The sequence below is a fragment of the Anser cygnoides genome, chromosome 15 (genome assembly GCF_040182565.1).
Source record: "Anser cygnoides isolate HZ-2024a breed goose chromosome 15, Taihu_goose_T2T_genome, whole genome shotgun sequence".
Lineage (NCBI taxonomy): Eukaryota > Metazoa > Chordata > Aves > Anseriformes > Anatidae > Anser > Anser cygnoides.
The window spans coordinates 8072111-8092708 of record NC_089887.1 but is presented as its reverse complement, the minus strand read 5'-3'; the positions used below and the strand labels follow the sequence as shown (position 1 = coordinate 8092708).

At 46.1% G+C, this 20598-nt stretch overlaps 1 protein-coding gene and 1 non-coding gene across 4 annotated transcripts in view; one reads left to right on the top strand and one right to left on the bottom strand.

The window, feature by feature from the left end:
• Positions 1 to 320: 320 nt before the first annotated feature.
• On the bottom strand, positions 321 to 402 carry TRNAL-UAG (transfer RNA leucine (anticodon UAG)). Its single transcript has one exon. It is a non-coding gene; the product is annotated as a tRNA-Leu (tRNA).
• Positions 403 to 975: 573 nt separating this feature from the next.
• The window catches only part of EEF2K (eukaryotic elongation factor 2 kinase), a 32529-nt gene continuing 12906 nt past the window's right edge, over positions 976 to 20598 (top strand). The window contains exons 1-8 of one of the 3 annotated variants that reach the window (XM_013177051.3): positions 976 to 1829; positions 9646 to 9970; positions 11820 to 11870; positions 12418 to 12518; positions 14339 to 14399; positions 15274 to 15311; positions 17989 to 18160; positions 19651 to 19800. In XM_013177051.3, coding sequence (XP_013032505.1) covers positions 9725 to 9970; positions 11820 to 11870; positions 12418 to 12518; positions 14339 to 14399; positions 15274 to 15311; positions 17989 to 18160; positions 19651 to 19800 — 819 coding nt within the window. In that variant the 5' untranslated portion in view covers positions 976 to 1829; positions 9646 to 9724. Of the gene's footprint in view, positions 1830 to 2912; positions 3116 to 9645; positions 9971 to 11819; positions 11871 to 12417; positions 12519 to 14338; positions 14400 to 15273; positions 15312 to 17988; positions 18161 to 19650; positions 19801 to 20598 lie in introns of those variants that run through there. The other 2 variants (XM_013177050.3, XM_013177052.3) reach the window with 2 other exon arrangements.

Genomic DNA, 20598 nt, shown 5'->3' with positions numbered 1-20598 from the left:
CCGCTGCCCGGTTTGTCCCAGGAATCGCCTTCTCTGCACCTTCCCACCTGTAGCGCTGGGGGAAAAGAGGCAAAAGCAGAGGCAGGAGGGGTAAGGAGACCTGAGGAGCCCAGGCTGTGGGGCACGGCCGGGCGGGAGGCAGGAGCAGGCACCACGTCGCCATTTCTCACCGTCTTTGGGGTCCCGGGCCGCACGGCGGGCGGTCGCTGTCCCCGCCCGCAGCGCAGCTTCCCGCCCCCTGACTGCAGGGGCTGCCCGCCCGCCCCCGGCGGCGCCTGGCCGCGAAAAGGAGCCACCGCCGCGGCGGGGCCAAAACTTCTTGGCAGCGGTGGGATTCGAACCCACGCCATCGAAATGACTGGAGCCTAAATCCAGCGCCTTAGACCACTCGGCCACGCTACCGCCTGCGTGCTCAATCGCCCGCCGGGCCTCTTTCAGCGGGGCGGCGCCGCCATTTTACCCCCCCCCCTACAGCCCCTCACTCCGCCCGCCTCTGTCCCGAGCTACCGCGGCGCTCCCCCGGAGCTCCCGGCCGGTGCCCGCTCCCCTCTCCACCCTTCCCCTCCCCGGGGACCTCCACGGGTACCGCCCCCAGGCGCTCCGACGCTGCCATCGCCGGCTCGGGGCTGCGGGGGGCGCCGCCGCCCGCCCCCCGTCCCCGCTCCAGGCCCGGCGGCAGGAGGGGGCGGCGCGGCCCGGCCCGGCCCGCACCCGGCAGGTGGCGCCGCTTCCCCGCCGGCACCCGGCGGCTGCAGACGTGGCCCTGGAGTCGCCCGCCCCGAGCCCTGAGTTGGCGGAGGAGGGCGGGAGGAGGGCGGGCGGTGGCGGTGTGGGAGACCATGGGCAGAGCTGGGGGCACTGGGCCCGGTGCTGCGCCCGCGGGCAGCGGCTTCGTGGCTGGGGGCAGGCGGGGCCAGCACGGCCTCTGAGGCAGCAGGGGAGGGAGGTACGGGCGGTGTCTCACCCGGACCGTCAGGTGGGCGCAGAACAACATTGCTCTGAAAGTTAGTGTTTGGGGGGTGCCTTCCTTCTTCCCTTCAAGAGCTGCTGTTCACTGAAACGGCAGTTTCTGAACAGAACCGTATTAAGGGTGTATTATGAAACATCCCAACAGAAAACTAAGCCTAGAGGATGTAGCGTTTGTGGACTAATTTTAATGTACGCTTTGCTTTTGTATTTCATCACTTTTTTGTTATCACTGATTGTTTGCTACAGAGAAGAGGAGCCCTAGACTTAAACCCGGAAAGCAGTACAGCCTGGCCCCAGGGTATTAGAGACGGCTCATTTAAAATTATGAAAAATGTGTAGCTTGAGCCAGTGTAATCCAACTGTCTTCCTAGCCTAGCAGAACACTCTTCATGCAGCTGTACAGCATAGTACAGCCATATGCCACTGGGTCCCAAAATGATGCTGTGTATTTAAATTAAGTGTTTAAAGACTGTTACTGCTGTGACTTGTTCGGTTGTGCTCATATATCACACCAGTAAGCAGTATTCGGCTGTTATTAGTACCCTACAGCAGCAGCTGGTGACCTTTTTTAAACCATTACCGCACATTTTCATGCAGTGGGAACGCAGCATCTGGCCTCAGCCAGGCCTTCACAATTAATCTGATGAGCCCACCCTCCTCCCAGCCCAGTGCAGCGCTCCCGGGGAGGTGGCATGAAACGGCTCAGGCTACTCTCTGCTTTATGTCCTCACGCAAACCTGCACCCGCAGCACAGCGCTGGAGATCATTGCCAAAATTGCAGGTGCTCCCAAACAGCTGGCAGCATTGCTGCAGGCACCTGCTGCTTCCTCCAGTCCTTGCATTAAGCTGGTTTAATTTATGTAAGTAATTTGGGGGGGGGGGGGGGGTAGTGCCTGGCAGAGAGTCAGGGAATTTGCTTTGTGTGTTGCTGATGAAATAACAGCAGTTTTCCTCCTGAAGGTGATCTTGGCAGCATTTCTGCCTGCTGCCTCCCTCTTTGGCTGCCAGGCCCACCAGGGAGAGGTGGCTGTGCGTTCCTCCTGCCTGGGATGCCAACACAGGCTCTTGGTTTGTCGCAGTGGGCGTGCTGACATCGGCCAGTCTTGGTTTTGTAGTCCCCCCTTGTTTTTGTAGTGTTATTTGCTAAATAGCAAGTGTTTTAGATATTTTCTAAATAGCACTGCTGAGGATTATTTATGTGAATGCAAGATTCAACAAGAGTGGCAGCCTCTTAGCAGGCTGCCAAGGAATATAATTAAGCCAGAACCTATTTATGTTAATTTCCATATAACCCATGAAAGGAGGAGTCTTGTTTAAAATCTCCCCAAAATCTAGCTTGAGGAAAAGTTTAGCCATGGACGTTTTCAACCCAGAAAGTGAATGTTTTATAGGAAGGAAGCTTTGAGGAGGTTTGAGGTCCTTGGATTTTGAAATCTGGAGCGTAATTCTGTTATTTCTTATAGGGAAATTGCATGCTGTGCTACTTGACTTGACCCCATGTGCGTGGAGCCCCCACGGCCCACAGCAGCTCCATGCCTCCCCTGAGGGAGTTGGCGGGGGGGGGGGGGCAGCCTGGGGGCTCTGCCCCATGAAATCTGCCTTTTGGCTCCAAACTCCGAGAAAACTGAAATGAAGAGGACGGGGAAGCAGCTCCTGTCATCAGCTGTGGTGGTTCCTGGTCGAGTGCTGGTTCCCAGCACAGCTGCCTTCCCTCCTGTTCCCTTCAGGCTCAGGATCCCCCTGCCTCTACCACCTAAAGGTGCGAACCTGGGATTTTCCCCTCAATTTCTCACCATTTTCTCAAAAAAAAAAAAAAAAAAGTATCTGGTAGACTTCTCCCGTCAGTTTGGCTGCGGATCCTTTCGGGCAGAGGCGGGCGGGCACACGGTGCCCGCCCGGGTCGCTGAGGCGGGGCGGGCGGGCGGCTCCTGTCAGCGAGGGGCGGCCCCGCTTCCCGCCTCCCGCCTGCCCTCACAGGGCGGCTGCGCGGGGCCGGGCGGCACCGGGATCGCTCCGAGCCGAGCGGGCAGCGGGTCCCGGTAGGTTCCGTGGGGGGCCGGGTGAGGCGGAGCGGGTGATTGGAGGGAGTGAGAGCAGCCGGCGTTAGAAAAGGAGCAGCTTCGTGGCCGGCTGGAGTCGTTACAAGGTGGGTGCTCGCGTCGCGGTGACCTGGAAGCGGTAGTCCGGTATTTTCGTGTTTTTGCTCCTTCCTTTTCGCCTGGGGGTAGCAGTTTTGTCGCGATACGCCCCCAGGGAGCTCTGTGGGGTGGGCTTCGGGGTGTCCGGCCGCCTCAGCGTGGGGTTGGCAAACGGCTTGGGGTGCTGAGTGCTGCTCAGGGGAAACAGCGTTTCTAGGTGGTTGCTCGGTGGATTTGAAGTGGAGAACTGAAAGCCAAGTGAATAACAAAACTATTGATGGAAATGGAAGGGCGGTTTGATGGTAACTTGCAAGTTCCCTTCCTGTCCTTTTGTGTTCCAGTGTTTTGGCTGGCCTCACAGTAGTGTTGGCTCATGTGCTTGGCAGGAGCCTGGGCTGCAGTCAGGAGTCACCTCAGCGCCAACAACCCCTTGGGTGCTGGGAGCTGTGGTGTGCCGCAGGGTCCTCAGTCTCAGGGGCTTTGCACTCTGAACTGCCACATGTGAACTCGCCCACTTGCTTGGTGAATCTTGCACCATTGCTGTCCAAGACTTTGTTTGATGCAGTACCTTGTCCCAGCCGGGCTTGTAGCTGGATGCGGGCTGCAGCACCACCTGTGCAGCGGCCATGCACTGGAAGGCCCTGGAGCAGGGGCTTCTCGTTAGGAGGTCTGTGGTTGGTGACACCAGGTTTGTCAAAGGTACCCGGTGACTTGAGCCATCTTTTAAAAGTAAAATAATCTTGTTTTTCTTATTGGAGCTCTTACCTTGGCTCGCTGAACCTGTTTTCTTGTTGGTGTGCAGTGCAGGTGGCAGTAGGCATTTGGTTCGCAGGGACTGGGGACGTGCTTTGGAAGTGCAGCAGTTCTGTGATGTGGTGCAGGACACTAATGTACCAGTGGGGTTGTTCTGGAACACGTTGCATAGCTTTGTCTGTGGTTCCTAACGATCAACAACAACCATTCTTTGTAAGGTGTGCAGCCTTTAGAGTTGCTTAGGTTAAATTTCAAATTGGTGATTTAAAAGAATGTTAATCTGAAATAGCAATTTCTCCTCCAAAACAGCCTGCCTGTTGCTGTTACGGGTATCCTGCTTGGTGGCTGTAGCTGATGTGGTGTTAAACCAAAAGAACTTGGTATTATACCTGGGAGAGGGGACAGATATTCTTGCTTTAATGCTGACCCTACAAAAGAAGTTTGGAGTCCCTCTGTCCAAGAGCAGCCCCTGTTCCCCTGCCTCGTGCTAAAGCAGTGCAGAGGACTGTGTCTGAGCTGGGGTGGCCCCTAAGAAGTAGTTGGGGATGCTCCAGTTCTCCCTTCTTCTGTGACTAGAGCCTTCCCATCCCTCACCTCTTTAGGATGAATTAAAGCAGGTTTCCATGCTGAGGCTGCTGTGGTGTCTTGCTCAAGGGCCCTGCCAAACCAGCAGCATTTCATAACAACAGACACCATACAGAAATAAGCAGTGTATTACCAGCACTGTGATGTGAAATCTCCCCTCTGGTGATGTTTGCATATGCACTATGTTTGACAACATAACATAGTGTCCTTGCAACTCACCTTCCCCTGCTGATAGTGTGGCTCTTGAATATAATGTCAAGAGAAAAACACTTCAGACATGCATTGGAAAAGCCCAAAATTAATAGAGACATGAACTGATTTAATAATTGGCTATATTTAAGTTTTCTGCATTATTAATCACATAGTACAAGCTTGATTTTAAAAAATGGGACACATTTTTTAAATAGAATGGAGTTGGTGGTTTAAATTACAGGTTAGGTGTACTAACGCAGGTTTGTGGGCTAGGTTCAGTGCAGTGTGACTGTTTTTCTTGCTTAGCCCAAGGAAAGCTTCTGTCACGGATATTAGGGACTAAACGATCAAAGCATTGCAGCAATAGCAACGGGGGTTCCTAGATAGCATGGCTTTATGCTGTAAGGCAGCAGCACGGAACATGAGCCATGGAATGAAGCTCAGGCATTTTTGTAGGACTTTTGAACAAATAAACTGTGAGATGTAGAGCAGTGCTTGTGTAGTTAAGGTTTGGTTATGGAATTCTGTTTTAAAGAGCATGTACCATGAGGACAATTTTTAGTAAACACACTTCCAAAGTAAACATGAGTCCTTTACAAGAAACATGGTTTCAAGAAAAACTGAGTTTTTTTTTTATCAGCGCTGTTAGTTTGAAATACAAAACGATTTCTGCAATGATGTTCCATTTACGCAGCAAGTCAGTGAAAGTGTGAATGCTTGCAATCTCTGCTGCGTGAAACAGCATTCCTCTTGCTGCTGCCCCTCAGACACTGAGGGTCTGTCAGGTGGTTCTGCTGCTGTGTGTTTGACTGCAGTAGTAGAAACGAGTGTGGGACAGCAGCTGAGAGTCACGGTGCTTGTCTAGGACAGCCTGGAGTCAGAAGCATCGTTTTACATATGTTTGTGCACGCTTCCAACCACACGCCTTGCTCTCCAATACCTGGTAGCCTCTGGTAAGACAGTCGCAGTAAAAATGGCAGGGGCAACTGAGGATGCCTTCCCCTTCAGTAATGGGCTGCCGCCTCAGTCCGTAAATGACTGCTCTCACATGGTCTTTGCAAGAAAGGTTATACGAGTGCTCCAAAGCTGTTTCACGGCAAAGCCAGCTGAGTTCAGACCTTCAGCAGTGGCTTGCTGTAGCTGGTGCTGCCCGAGGCAGATGGAGTGCTAAGCTGCAGGAGCGCTGCCTCCACCAGAACAGCAGTAACCAGCCCTGGATGGTGCTGGAGGAGGCTCCGTACGCTCAGTCACCGCTTCTGCCTCTGCTGTATGTTGGTAGCTGTGCTGTAAGGCCTGCAGCTATGAATGCTGCTGGGGCGTTGTACGTATCTGGCACTGTTTTCTCGAGATGGAAGAGCAGAGAGCTGAGGAACAGCAGTGAAACTAAGCTGAAAACCTTGTTCTGCAGTTGTCCTTAGGCTAACCGTGTGAAAATCCCTGATGGAGCTGGTTGGGTGAGGTTACCCTGGAACGAAGTGTCTGCTTCAAGTTGTATGCTATTGCACAGCCAAGGTAGTCACAGAGCGGTGTGGGTTGGCAGGGACCTTAAAGACTGTCTGGTTCCAACCCCTGCCACAGGCAGGGACACCTCCCACTAGACAGTGTTGCTCGAAGCCCCATCCAGCCTGGCCTTAAACTTCCGGGGTAAATTTTGAAAACACTAGCTAACCCTTTCCTTGGTGAGTGCATGCATTTTCAGAGCATCCAGGTAGACTTCCGTCTCTTCCAAGGGCTTTGATTATTCCCGTCTCATTTCTCTGGCTTGTAACACACACATGATATTTGTTAGGCTGCTGTCGGCAGGAAGGCTGAGACTTGCTTAGTACTGAGAACTAATCAAGTGCAATGTGCGGGAAGCTCAGATCCCCGTAGTTGTCCGAGCTCCAGGGACAAAAGGATTTTAGTTTATATATTGTGTAAAACGAACCAAGATATGCTGCTCTATGTAGTTTATTTTTGCCCTCTAATGAAGAACGCAACAGGCAGACCTGACAGTAATATGCTCTCAGCATCCATCCGAAGTGCCAGCAAATATTTGTTTAAGCACAGCTAAATCTGTGTGAAGATTTGGATGATTATTGCATTCATCTAATCCCTTCCTGCTTTTCAAGCAGCAGAGCGATGTGAATAATTATAGCTAAAAGGAGGAGAAAATCCTTGCTATATAGGAGGCAGAGGAAATATTCCCTTTAATCTGAGTAGGCCTGGAAGCTTGTGCCTGTGCTGCCAGTTTTTGATTCCTTCACAGAGAATAATACCCTTAAGCCCTGACAGTAGTTTAAGGACCATGATGTGGTTTGTAAATCTGTTTTTTACTTTTCTGGAGAAGGATGCACAGTAAAATGAAGCAGTAGCCCAGTCCTCCTTGGAGGGTGTCAGGTTGTGGCCGCAGCTCACTGCGGGGCGTGTGGAAGGGGCTGTGCTGGGGTGGTGCCCGTGGGCCTCCTGCCCAGGCATTGCATTTTGGTGAGTTTTAGGGAGTCGGGGTTGGACTGTGCTTGCTGCCAGTTCCGTCGTGGTTGCGTTTGCTGATAGAGCTTGGCATTGGCTGGCTGATAACGTACCAGGAAACCGTGGAGTGGAAGCTCCAAGCAGGGTATGGCCCCGAGGGAATCAGCTGTATGTTGTACTCTTGCTAAAAGAGACAACTGGCAGAAGTGTATGGCTCAGAAGTAGTTTCACTTCAGTCTGTTTATTCTCCTTAGTGTGGCCTGAGCTGCTGATGTGGCTGGGGTGTTGTTACAGGCAGCCACCAGATTTGGCAAAGGCAGGTGTTATCCCCAGGGGACTTCAGGAAGTGCCTCTGAAACCTGGAGGGAGAGAACAGTGTTTGAGGAAAAATATGAAAAACTTAAGGGTGTGAAGTCCTCCCTACCAGCAATTAGAAAATCATGTAAGTAGGGGCAGATCGATGTTCTGTGCAGGTTTCTTTGCTCTTTACTTTGCAGCAGCTGGCGTTAGATGAACCGTGGCCTTGCTGCAGTCTGGCCGTTCGTGCTTTCCTCCATAGCTAGACACCTCCGTAGGCAGGGGCTTGAGCATGAGCAGGCTCGGCAGGAAAAGCACAAGAATTTGAAGGAAAAAGGGGCACTTGAAGACCCTCCTGCGCCTCCCCAACAGTGCCTTCCCGTCTCCATCTCCTCCAGACTTCCAGCAGGGGAGTAGGGGCACCCCTGTGGCCCCAGGGCTGCGAGTGGCAAAGGCTGGAAGCCTCTTTGCGCTGGCATGGCTGGTAACATGCAAAGAAGCGAGGCTGCCCGGGTTTATTTCTGTTTGACTTCTGCTGAATCATCACCACTTCTCGGGCAGAGGCTGCTGAGCACATCCCCATGGTGAGATCGCAGCTGGTAGAACCTGAGCTCCAGGAAAAACACTCCCTTGACTTGCCTATCTGTTATGATACATGTCCGTCACACCTGTGGGCTGTACAGCACTTGCACTCTGTCTCGCTGGAAGTGGTGTTGGTGATTTGGAAAAGCTGTGGTGAGATGGGCACTTTTGCAGAGCTGCTGTTCTGGTACTAATCTGGAACTCCCCATATTTTTTTTTTAACCCAACATCATTTAATGTGTCAAAAAGTCTCAGTGAAATACATACCTAAAATGTCACCTTCTGGATTCAGAAATAGTTGAGTAGGTTTTAATAAAAACTCAGGACCTGCTTGCATTGTACGGCTAATTCTTATTTTCAAACTGTTATTTCACGTTAGTTCATTTTGGGCCTAGGAGCCAGAGGAAGGCAAACCTTACCTATCCTGTTCTCTCAGAATCGAGGAAGCTACTAAAAAGTTGAAATAGCTGAGCTTCTAACCTCTTTTGTTAATCATGAGAACCACTAACTGGGAAGAATACTTTTTTCGTTTCAGCTCCCTGCGATGGAAATAGAGCAGTTGTAATTTTAGCTGGTGCCTGACCTGTGTGAAGCAGATGCTGAGTTGGATTATGGGAATTTACTGCGGGCTGGTTCCCAGCCCCAGCAGTGATGGATTGTGCTCTCCCTGCAGGGTCTTTATAAATCTGAAATCCAGCGTGCTTTGAATTGTTTTCTGTTCCACTGGCTGCAGTTACCTGGGTTGTTGAAATAATGCAGATCATTAGAAGAAAATAACCCAAGTGGGCTATAGCCTTCTTGGAGAGAAATGGACTTATATTGCAGAAGGGAGCTGTAGAAGCATTTGGAGCAGGGGGAGGATATCACATAGTTAGGGCAAATTTAAATTGGTGGAGGACACCTTAAACCTTCAAAATGTGGTGGTGTGTTTTTTTTCTGCCATATAACAATTGCTATTGATTATAGAAGTAGCTGGATTTAGCTGCACCTTTCAAATAAAGAAAATATAGCGGGATCTGTTCTTGTCAACTTCTCTAAATAAATTACTCCTTTCCTTTTATCCTTTTCTCCCCGTACCGTTGTTTGGAAGCCCTTATTTTGGTAGCGATTGTTGCAGGTGAATGGAGAAGTGCATATAAGGATCGCTGTGATGGGAGTGCTTAGAAGACTGGCAAATCTTCATTAAATTCAGCAGGCAGGAAAAATGGGCGGCCAGGAATCTTATGAAGTTTAATAAAGGGAAGTGCAAAGTCCTGCCCCTGGGAGAAACAACCGTGTACTGTTCAAGGCAAAACTTCCTCGAGTTACTAAGGCTGGTGTTGTGGAACTCAGCATTTGAGAGGCAAGGAATAAAAACATTCAGAGGATGAGATTACCACACATCACCCATAGGCAGCAGATGGTGTTTGCGGTCCCTCAGACTTTGTAGTATTATTCTGCGCTTGGTTATCTTACTTTCTCAGTCCTGGAGCAATTTATAAACTGAGTGCCTTCTGGAAACCCAGATCTAGCACTGAGGAGATCAAAACCACGTGTAGGTACTCAGGGATTATTTTTATACGGCCATATGGAGATTTTTTTTTTTTTTTTTTTTTGCCAGCGTGCTGACATCAATTTCATGCATGGTTTGTTCTTTTAATAATAGCTCATTCTTTTTTTTTTTTTGTCTCCTACCCAGCTTCTTCCCTACATTTGCATGTGCATTGGAATAGTGGCTGCTTTAATCATTGCAGGACTTAAAGCAACCTCCTGCAAACATGGCAGACGAGGACCTTATTTTTCGTATGGAAGGGATTGATAATGGTAGATCGACTAAAGTGAACTCTGGAAATTATCTTGATGCTGATAGTGATGATGAAGACAATTATTATATCTGCCCAATAACCGATGATCCAGTTTCTAACAAGTCTGCCGGTATCAAAGTTGACAATTATTATAGCAACTTAGCAAAAACTGAACAGTACAGTTCCAGCTCTTCTCCTAGAAACTCGTTTAGCTTTAAGGTAAGTGCTGACTTCAGCCTTCAGTAAGATTTTGTTTTTATTTAGTCGGCATGAGAGAGAAATGCTTTCTTAACTCCTTCACTTCTTTTAACTAATGCTTTTCAATAAAAAATAAAATTTCTTTTTCCCAGACCTGCAGTTAATTCCATTAAGCCAGTAGTCTGACACTGCCATTGAATCGCTTACTGTCCCTTTTAGTTCAGTGAGAGATCTTTGCCTGCAAAGGCAGCAGAATCCAGGCGAAAATTCACTGCCATTATGGTCAAACTACTAAAAAAAGCAACACATTGACTGGGAAATTTAAAAAATGATATTTGTTGTAAGCTAAATTGGGGCCTGCCAGAAGATACTTGATTTTCGATTTTGCCAAGTAAGTTTAAAAACTCCAAGTATTTTTACTCGGACAAATAAAATCGTGAATGATAAAATTGTAATGATAGGTCCTTGGGCTATAGCTGCTTGTTAGGGAGCTTTTAACTTGTTGGCTCCTGTGCCTGGGCATGAAGTGTCACACTGGCAGTCCTCCTGACGGTGCACTCGAGCAGCATCTGACATTTTTAAAGTGAACGGCAAGGTACTGCAGAGAGGTCGAAGGGCCATAGTTGGTGCTTCCTTGGCAGTGTGCCCTGTCCCCCTCTGCTCCCTTTGCACGGATAGGGCCAGGCAAAGGGAGGAGAACCCGCAGGAGGTAAAGCCTCAAAAACAGAACTGATGATCACTGTATGGGTTAGATATCCAAAGCATGCACCATTCGCGCTCAACTGGCGTGTCCCTCAGTTTTTCTCCAGACTGAGATTTATTGTGTTTTATTAATACGTTTATTATTATAAACATTATTTACAAAATAGATACTCTGAAGTCTTGGCTATGCCTAATGCATGCTTTATTTCTGGAGAGATGCCAGAGGGTTTATTTCAGTCAGCTAACACATTAAATAACCCAATAAAAGTGAAACTTTTGTCTGTAGTAAGATTTTTACCAAAGCTAGTTAATAAAAGCATTAAAATGTACATATTCCTAACGAAGGTGGGGAGTAGAAGTTCAGTATAGACACGGGGTCAGATTTTAACATACACTATGCTATGCAAGTTAAAAGCTTAAAGCAAGTTAAGGCCTGCAGGGAGCTTAGCCTTTAATACTCAACACCTGCCTCTAGGCTTGTGGAGTATATTGGAGTTCTGAATCACGTGGTCAGAGAAAAAACTGATAAGGACTAAAACTGCAATTGTTTCCTCCTTTCTAAGCTATCGTGCTGCTTCTGCTGAAAGCTCAAGTCCTGCAGCAGGGGTAGCAGAACGCAGTGCGTGCCTCTGCTTTGGGCTTTGTGAGACCTGCTCTGGTATCTCTGTTCGTATCACAGATAAGGTGCATGGGGTTCAGATGTGCAGCAGGCAAGGCCCCGTGCATTGCTCAAGTCACAAAACAGTGGCTTTCAATGCAGAGTGATGCAGCCAGCCAGGACTGACAGCATCTTAAGCCACCGCAGCCTGGTCTGGTTAGAATCCACCTATCAGACCCCAAAGCTGATGACAGTGTGGGCCATTGCTGATGAAATGCAGGTGGAAGGGTTACTGCTAACTCTCTGCCTTTAAACAGGCCTCAGCAATGTTTAATCAGCTAGTTATTAAGACACTTTTAACTCATATTTGCCAATAAGAAATTACCAACTTACCAAAAAGAGTTGTTCACAAATGTTCTAAGAATTATCTTAAATTAGGAATTAAAGCAAAAAGTGGTTTTTAAGTGGAAAAAAGTTTTTTTAATTAACAAAGAGAGAGGAGACTATTTGTCAATCAATTGTCTTATCACATGTGTTTTCCTACTTTTATGTTTCTCATGCGTCCTATAGAATGACACACAGCATCGCTCTAAGCACGGCTCTGTGGTTGACCATAGTCGGGTAGGTTAAAACAAAATACGAACGCCATATATAGTAGATGAATTAAGTTTTTATTTTTTCCTTTTTATGGCCCTCTTTTGTACATTACTTTGTCTGAAAGAACTGCTTGCCTCAGCCCGTAAGTCATCAAGATTACAACATGCTAATTTCTTGTATCTTATGCTGAGCACAGTGTGTAATACCCAAGGCCTTCAGAACATTTTTTCCTCCTTCATACTGCTCTATTGCTGATAGTCTTTGCTTACGCTGCCAGCATATGTTGTTAGTTACAGAAAGTTAAAAATCAAACCAGCAAAAGTGAATTAATGTCATTTACATGTGGCTTATTGTTTATTTGTGGCATATGTTAGAGATGTTTGAAAGTTGCAGTTTTTGTAAATTACATTTGGTGTATACTAGACCAGATTCTGTTCTCAATAACTTTATGATGATGCAAATTGAACTGAAACCTGGTACTGTATGTTTCTGATCTATTTCATTATACTTGAAACTATAAAATATCAGGGTGGTCTTCTGTAAATAACCTGCCAGTTTGTATCTTCTTCAGGAAACCTGGAAACATGCTATTGAGAAAGCTAAGCACATGCCTGATCCATGGGCAGAATTTCATCTTGAGGACATTGAGACGGAACATGCCACTCGCTACAGGTCTGTACGTCTTTCTGCTCTCAATGCTGAATTGAAACAGAATCTGATGTTTTCTGCAAGGGCTGTGTTTGTGCGTTACAGAATATGTGTAATTACATGGCTGAAGACCTTTCAATAATGTCCAAAATGAGTGTCTTAACTGAATCTCCCAGGAATACTGCATTAATTTAAATACTGCATGCTTTCAAGAAATCAACCTTTCAGCAAACCAGTATCAGGTTCTTTCTTTCTCTCCCACCCAAGTAGTGTCTGAGTTTTGCCATACAGACAGGAAACAAGGCTAAAAAGTATTTTCTAGTTGATTTATTAATTCTGTAAACTTAATCTAATAAGGAAACAAATTCCAACAAAGAGGCAGAGTACTTAAAATTTAAATAGTTTAGGAAAAAAGCAACATAGCACTCTGTGCCTTTCCCAGAATAGCAGTTTCACTGTTGCCTCTCCATGCAGTATTGCTGCATGTGGCTGGAATTTAAATCCTTATAAAGCCCAGAATAGCTCAGCATGGTGTACGTGCTGAAACTGAGTCTGGCGCGTGAACTATTCTCAGTGCTTTAGCACAGGCTTTGCCAAAACTTTTACCCTACTGACACAGGTTTCTGGGTGGAACGGGTAGGAGTTAGAGGCCAGTTAATTACCCCTTAGCATCAGTGTTTGGGGAGGCCTCCCTTCCCATCTCATGACACTGTCACACAGTGCTCTTCTTCCCCATAGGCAGCATCTGCCCCTGGTCAGCCACACAGTCCAGAAATAGTTTGCATATTTTAAAATACTTCAAGTGATAGTACTGGTTTAGGACTACTCAAATACCCCATTAAAATGAGATGGCTTTAATATTTGTTTCCACCTCCCTTTTGCTTGCTGCAGTCTAGGGTGTTGCAGACTTTATGGGGTGTACCTGGGGTGTCTGTGCATGAAGTGCTCGGTGCAGGGTGGGGGAGTTAGCTGGAGCTGTCATGTGGTGGTGACTCAGCCACTGTGGTTCTCAGTTTGGCTTTTACTGTATTGGGAGCTAAGGGGGTGGGGAGAAACCAGAGTCCTAGTCTATATTAGCAGGGGGTTGTGCAGAGGCATGCTCCTCTCGTGGTGCAGCGTTGTGCAGTTTTTGGCCGCTCTGCTTTTCACAGCCATAGCCAGTGCTGCGTTCTGCTCGCATCCACAACGGTCCGGTGGCAGCTCCCATGCCAGGCCTGGGTTTACGTAAACTTGGTAAGGCTGTTCCTGCCCCCAGTGTGCTGCCTAGGCATCACAGGGGAGATTTAATGCCAAAGCAGATGAGGCCTATTTTGTAGTGTTGCAAAACTTTAGCTTCGGCAGCAGTCTGTTCATCATCCGTAGGATTCAATATGTCCCTTTGAAGAGCTATAAATATTTCTTCTTTCCCACCTGAAGAACTAACCACCAAAGGAGGCCAAAAGCACGGTGGGAAGATTAGAAGTTGTGTAGAGTGGCAGCAAGACTTTTAAGCCATCAGTTGGAGATGAGAAATGATAGGTGCCTGGGATGGGAGGTTTTGAGTTCCCTCTGCATTCTTTTTAAGAGGCACAACTTTAGGACAAGAGGAAATGGCCTCAGGTTGTGCCAGGGGAGGTTTAGGTTGGATATTAGGAAAACTTTCTTCACTGAAGGGGTTATGAGGCATTGAAACAGGCTGACTAGGGAAGTAGTTGAGTCACCATCCCTGGAGGTATTCAAAAGTCATACTGGTGTGGTGCTTAGGTACGTGGTGTAGGGGTAGACTTGGCAATGCTAGGTTGATGTTTGGACTTGATGATCTTTTCCAACTTAAATGACTCTGATCCTAACTACTGATTTTATAGGTACAATGCAGTTACTGGGAACTGGGTTGAAGATGAAGTTCTCATCAAGATGGCTTCACAAGTAAGATCATGCAGTCCTTCATCTTTATTAGCAGTCAAATTTGTCACTTCTTATTACTGACTAGTGGCAGCAAAACGTTTGTCTCGTATATAAAAGCATTGATTCTTCTCCTACATCCTCTATTTTTTTTTTAATATTTCGGCTCATCCATAATGTTTTGGTATCCCAGCAGCCTTTTCTCCACTGAATAGAGTAGAACATGGAGTCAGCCCTTCCCCATCAGCAGCGTTAGAGGCATTTGTTTCTTTCCCAAAAATGTCTTTTCCATCTCAGCCCTCCCATTTCCTGCTGGCCTCATCTCCCTGCCTGGCAATAGGCCTACTATTTTGTGTGCTTCCAAATAATTTCTGGTCTTATGATGAAAACAGACTGAAGTTTTGGTATGTGAGGGTAGAAGCTAGTTGCACTTTCCAGTTAAATCACAGGATTGGTGGTGTGTTGCAGTCACCTTGCTTTGTGCTTCTGATGTAGTATCTGATGTCTGGGGCAGTGCTGCTCTGTGTGGCATATCCTGTGTGGAAGCCAAAATGAGGAGGCCTTGAGGTCTGAAGCCAGCTGCACTATGCAGACGCAACAGAGCCGATTCCAAACTGGAGAGAGAATTTAAATGGCATCTTTAGAAGCCATAGAATGTCTGCTTGATGGGCTATCAAGGAAGAAGGTTTATTCCCAATGTCTTTTCCCGCCAAATTCCTGTTTTAAATGGCCTGTGGGCTTTCAGTTTTCCTTAAGGGTAGAGATATAGCATAGCTCCTGCTTGAGAACTGCTTTCTCCAGGGTATAAAGGGGGAGGACGTGGTTGTGTCTCTTAACTGGATAGAAATTAACTTTGTGGACATGACAATGATGGGTTTTTGTTTTTTCTTTTCCCTAGCCCTTTGGCCGTGGAGCAATGCGAGAATGTTTCAGAACGTAAGTGTCTGCTAACTTTATCTTTGTTGCACTATTTTCTTTTGTGGTGACTGGGATTTCTCATAGATGTAGAAATCATGTAAAGTGCAGCTCCCCATTAGCTCCCTGCTGTGCATTTCTGAAAGACACAGCTGAGGGGCTTATTCCTGTTTGTATGACTCCATCTGCAGCACAGGGAGTAGGGTTTAGAAAGCAGAGCATTGTCTTAAGGGAAACATAAGTGAGTTTGGTGCAGGCATCCAGTGGGCTTGCTTTGAAAAGTCAATCCATAGCATTTACTGGAACCACAATGGGATGGATAACATGTAATTGTGCCTGGTTCCAGCAAGTATAATCAGCCTTTCAGTTAGCAATTCATAGATTAATGCTATCTCCACCATCTCTTGGAGGCAAAATACTCATAAAAGTACAGAAGCAGCAGCTTGTTTCATTTTTCTTGGGTTCCTAGTGCGCTATAATGTCTTTGAATTTGGTATGAGACTGTGTGTGCAGTCTGAAGGTCAACTTCAGGCCCATATTTAGGCACAGAAAAAGGGGAAGAACAATTGAGATCATGCAATCTCAACTCAGAAGGCCTTCCTCAGTAAAGAGGGCTATTCTCACAGTTTACTTTGGATCACGTGTACCAGTCATCCTGTTCTGAGTAAGGCAGAGTTTGAATGCTAATAGTTATTCTTTCCAGAACGGTGAAGTGTGGGAGAAGACAGAGGAGGAACTCTTTTCTCCTCAGAGAGTGTTAGGAAATGTGCCTGTGGGCATCACCATCTGGCCTTGAATCAATTTGTGCGAGTAGAGCATTCCACCCTTTCGAGGCTCTGAAGATGAATGTTTCCTGGAAAACGTGTGTGTGCTTAAGCTGCCTCCTCCCCCTTCTTTGCAGCTGCAGAATCTGGAGGAATTGCATTTCAGGTCTGGTTTCACTTCTGGGAAGAGAGATTCCTGAATGACAGTAACATGATGCTTTGAACTTTGAGGGGAAAAAGGGGGCAAAGTAATCCCTCAGTCCTTCAGTTTTGTATTGGTTCATATTGCTGCTGTGGCTCTGGTCTTACAAAGCCAGATAGATAACAGCAGTATTAAAGCCTGGGGCATTAATAAGTCCTAGTCTGCTGACATTGCTTTTAGTTCTTGTTTCTGAATGACCAAATTCAACATTACAGAATATCTTGAGTAGTGACACAGACAGAGGGTTGTTATTGTGGCTTAATCTATTGTACAAAGAAAGTACATAAGTTGTGTGTCAGCTTCCTGCTCTTGGGTCTTCCATAACTCTCAGTGTGTGCTGATATTTCCCATCTGGAGCTCTCTGCTAGATTTTTGCAACTCTGCAAGTCTTTAGTCATTGCATTGACAGCATTAGCTGCTCTTGGCTCAGTGAACTGCAGACAGTGTTGGCTTTAGAAGAGCACATGAGCTGGCTTGTTTTATGGAGAGAAATCTGTTTCTTCAGAGAACTGGAAAAATTTCAAATCATAGCTGTAATTCTTACCTTAGCTGTTCCTTCTTTCCAAGGCCTCTGTTACAGTGGCTGTCTATCCCTGCAGAATAACAGACTATCTGCAGTTGCTTTTCCTTCAGATCCTCCGTGCGCTTCTAGCTCTGTACCGAGGTCTTTTGGGTGAGAGAGGGAAGGAAGGAGTGGGAGGGATGAGCATTTGCTGCTACTAAGTTCTCAAAATGTTCAGTTTGCCATGGCACCAAGGAAAGCTCAGAACCATTGCTTGTCACTGAGCAGAGTAGGAGAACTGCTTGGTAGCCAGCCATGCCTTACTCTAGGTACTATTTTTCATACCTCTTGCCTGTCTTGGGGTGTCCAGCAATATGACTGCTGCCACAGTAGCGGGGTTTTAATATTTTTTTTTTTTGCCAGCTTCTCTGTTGAATTAAGTCGCTTGGGGGAGGGGAGGGGAAGTGCTTTCCTCCTTTCCCTGTGTGTCCTATATAAATTGATGTGGCTGCTCTGGGAAAGAAGACTGACTGCTTTGAAATCCTTGGTAACGTTTTTTTCCCCATTTGATTTGAATGTTGGCATCTTCTACAACCACTGCTTAGTCCGCTTCTTGGCAGCCAGCAGATCCGTTCTTGTCAGTCTTTTTTCTTCACTCTTGAGGGATCTGTGGATTAAAGATTTGCACATCAACAAAAGTTACAATCAGAGGAAGAACTGTCATCTGCACGCATCTTTCTGGGAACAGTGGGGATACTGAATAGTTGTCACCCCTGTGTGTTGAGAAAGCAGCAGTTTGCTCTTCTTATAGGAGAGGTTTGTCTCCCCTCAGTTTGCTTGAAATGCCACTCCCTGCTCATTTCTGCATAAAATAATCACTGGCTGTAGAACAGGGCGTTGAGATGGCAGCAACCCTTCAGTCTGTTTTTTTCTGGGTGTGGGGAGGGAAAAAGAAATCAGAAAAGGAGGAAGTTCAAAGTAAAAGCAGCAGTCAAATGAAGCAGGCACTTTGGCAAGACCCAGCCATTCATAGGAATGTTGATTTTTCTTCTGCTCCCTACCTGTGCTTTGCTTTTGATATAGAATATCCGGTACATAACATAAGATCCAATCCAGACTGAGGGTAATCCTGATCCCATGGCTTGGCTTTGTCAACAGAGACAAAGAAAAGGGGAAGACTGAATTAAAATTATTGGTTTTCTTTTCATCAGAAATTGGTTTGTCTTTCAGGAAAAAGCTGTCCAACTTCTTACATACGCAGAACTGGAAAGGCGCCTATAACTATGTTGCCAAGCAGTACATAGAGAGCGTAGGCCGGGAGGTATATTTTGAGGATGTCCGACTTCAGATGGAAGCAAAACTCTGGGGAGAAGAGTACAATCGGCACAAACCACCAAAACAGGTATGTTCAAAGTTCTTGCTATGCAAATCTTTGCTATGTAAAACTTCATGCTATGCAAAAATTCGGTCTTGCTCTTCTATTAGATAGGTTTCAGATATATTTAGAGAGGATTAGTTGTTCATGTTCTATTAAATTTAATTGCTGAGTCTTCTGCCCTGCTGTGTTCTCCATTAAATGGTAGTTGTTTTTAATGAAGTAAATGCAGAAATTGCTTTGCATATCCAAAATTAGTCACGTGGGCTTGTGAATATTTGACTGTTCTCAGCTGTTGACTGAAGACCAAAATAAAATGGTGTTTGCCTTGCTCTTTTTGATATTTGCCCAGCTGCTTTTCAGATAACCAGAGATGTGACTATTTATTGCCTGCAGCAGTCTCAGTAAGTATTTAACTGTTAGTGCTCCAGTGAGGTGGCTGCTTAAGTCTTGTAAGCCTATTTGGACACCTCCCTAGCATTGATTTTAAGAAGAGCTGGGAACCTGGGTAACTTTATGAAGCTGTTCAAATACAGATTTCTGAGAAATGGTCAAGAACTCTCCAAAAAATGAAGATGCTGTACCTTTGTCTCCTTTAGGTGGCAGTGACAATGTCAGCACCCTGTGTTAATTGCAAAGCATTAAGATGCATGAAACTGCCAGGTGGTTAGGGTGTCAGACCAGGCTTAAGGCATCAAGAGAAGTTCCCATCCTCTTTGCAAGGGATGTGCATAAACACATAAGATTTGGGAGGAGGGGTTCTGCTCTTTTGCGGGTCATATTTCTGGTGTCCATGGTAAGCATTTTGTACAGTCTTGTAAATGTGGCCAGCATAGCTTTGCACTTTTCCATGGTGGTAAGCTGGATAGCAGCTGGTCAAAGCTGGTCTTTGTGTCCTGGACAAAAGCACCTCCAGCAGCAATCAGCTTGTTAAAAGACAAGAATTAAAATACAAGGATGAAGGACTTCAACTGTTGTGTATTCTCAGCCAGTCTCTCCTCTTTGTTCAGTGAGTCTGTGGTATGTATCAACATACATAAGCTGCTTTAATCCTCTGCTGGTAGCGAATGCCTGACTTGGACTGTGGCTTCAGTTGAGTGGAAGCAAGCATTGGGATGGAACTGTGCTTCTGCTGTGGGAACTTGGGTCCTGCTCTTGACTGTACCACAGACTGTATGTGGCGTGTGAGATGTGTTTTGCTGTTTGGATATAGACTTTTTGCAGCACACTCCTAAGGTACCCAAGGAAATAAAATAGAAAGGCAACATTTGCTAAAAATTTTTCAGTGGGATTTTTTGCAGAAATGGTCTTTGTTGAAGTGACTGCTTTTAATTTATGAAATTCCCCCAGTTACCTAAGAAGCACATGACTCTTCCTCCACCCCCTTGTTAAACAGGCAGATCTTGGCAATTGTTCGGCTTCTTTTGCTGGCAAAGTTTTCACAGCTGGAGCATTCACACACATTAATCTGAAGACAGTATTCTGTTAGTCATTGTTTATTTTTCTTCCCTTCCCAGGTGGATATAGTACAGACCTGTATTATTGAAATGAAGAACAGACCTGGAAAGCCTCTCTTTCATCTGGAACATTACATTGAGGGCAAATACATCAAATACAACTCGAATTCTGGATTTGTGCGAGACGACAACATTCGTCTTACTCCGCAAGTGAGGCTTTGTTTAATGCTTTCCATAGAGTCTGCTGCAAGCAATTTGTTGGCTCCATCCAGAGATCTTGCATTACTTACGAGAGAGGAAACTGCAGCCTTTCCAGAACAATGCCAAATTAATTTATCTTTTTGCAGTATGTCTTCCCATTACTTGGGGTCTGCTTTTTCAAGTGCTGAGCATTTCTTTATCGCATTTCAGCATCTGTTGATTTTTAGTTTAGTTGAACAGGGTTAATACTCTTCAGAAATTGTAAGCCCTGTTCCTCTAGTTATAATTACAGGCATTAACATTCTTCAAACTCTCTTCAAGTTAAAGCAGAGGGAAGACATCTCATGTATTATGTACTAAGTAGGCTGCTGTTACCTCAGAGTAATACACAAAAGGAAGTGGTAGATACCTAACTGATGTAAACAAACATCTAGCACATTTACATATAATAATTTGTGTTTTTCAGATACAGCCTCTGAGTAGGTGAATCTGAGATTGCTTATAGAAATACAGCTACAGTTTTAAAGTGATTGGGAATTGTATTTCACAGAGCTTTTTAAAATACTGGCAAAGAATGCGAAGTGGTCAGCATAGCAAAAGAGTTTTTTGTTTTGTTTTGTTTTTAACTGGGAGATGAGGGTTATGTTATTTTCATTTTTTTCCCTATTTTTAAGGTATTTGTATGATACTTAATGTAAGCAGAACATTTATGTTCAGTGCTGTGCTTTCACAAGTTGGGAACAAAGTGTTCTGTGAGACTTGCTACACTTAGTGTTTGTCTATCACCACCACTCACCTCCCCCAGGC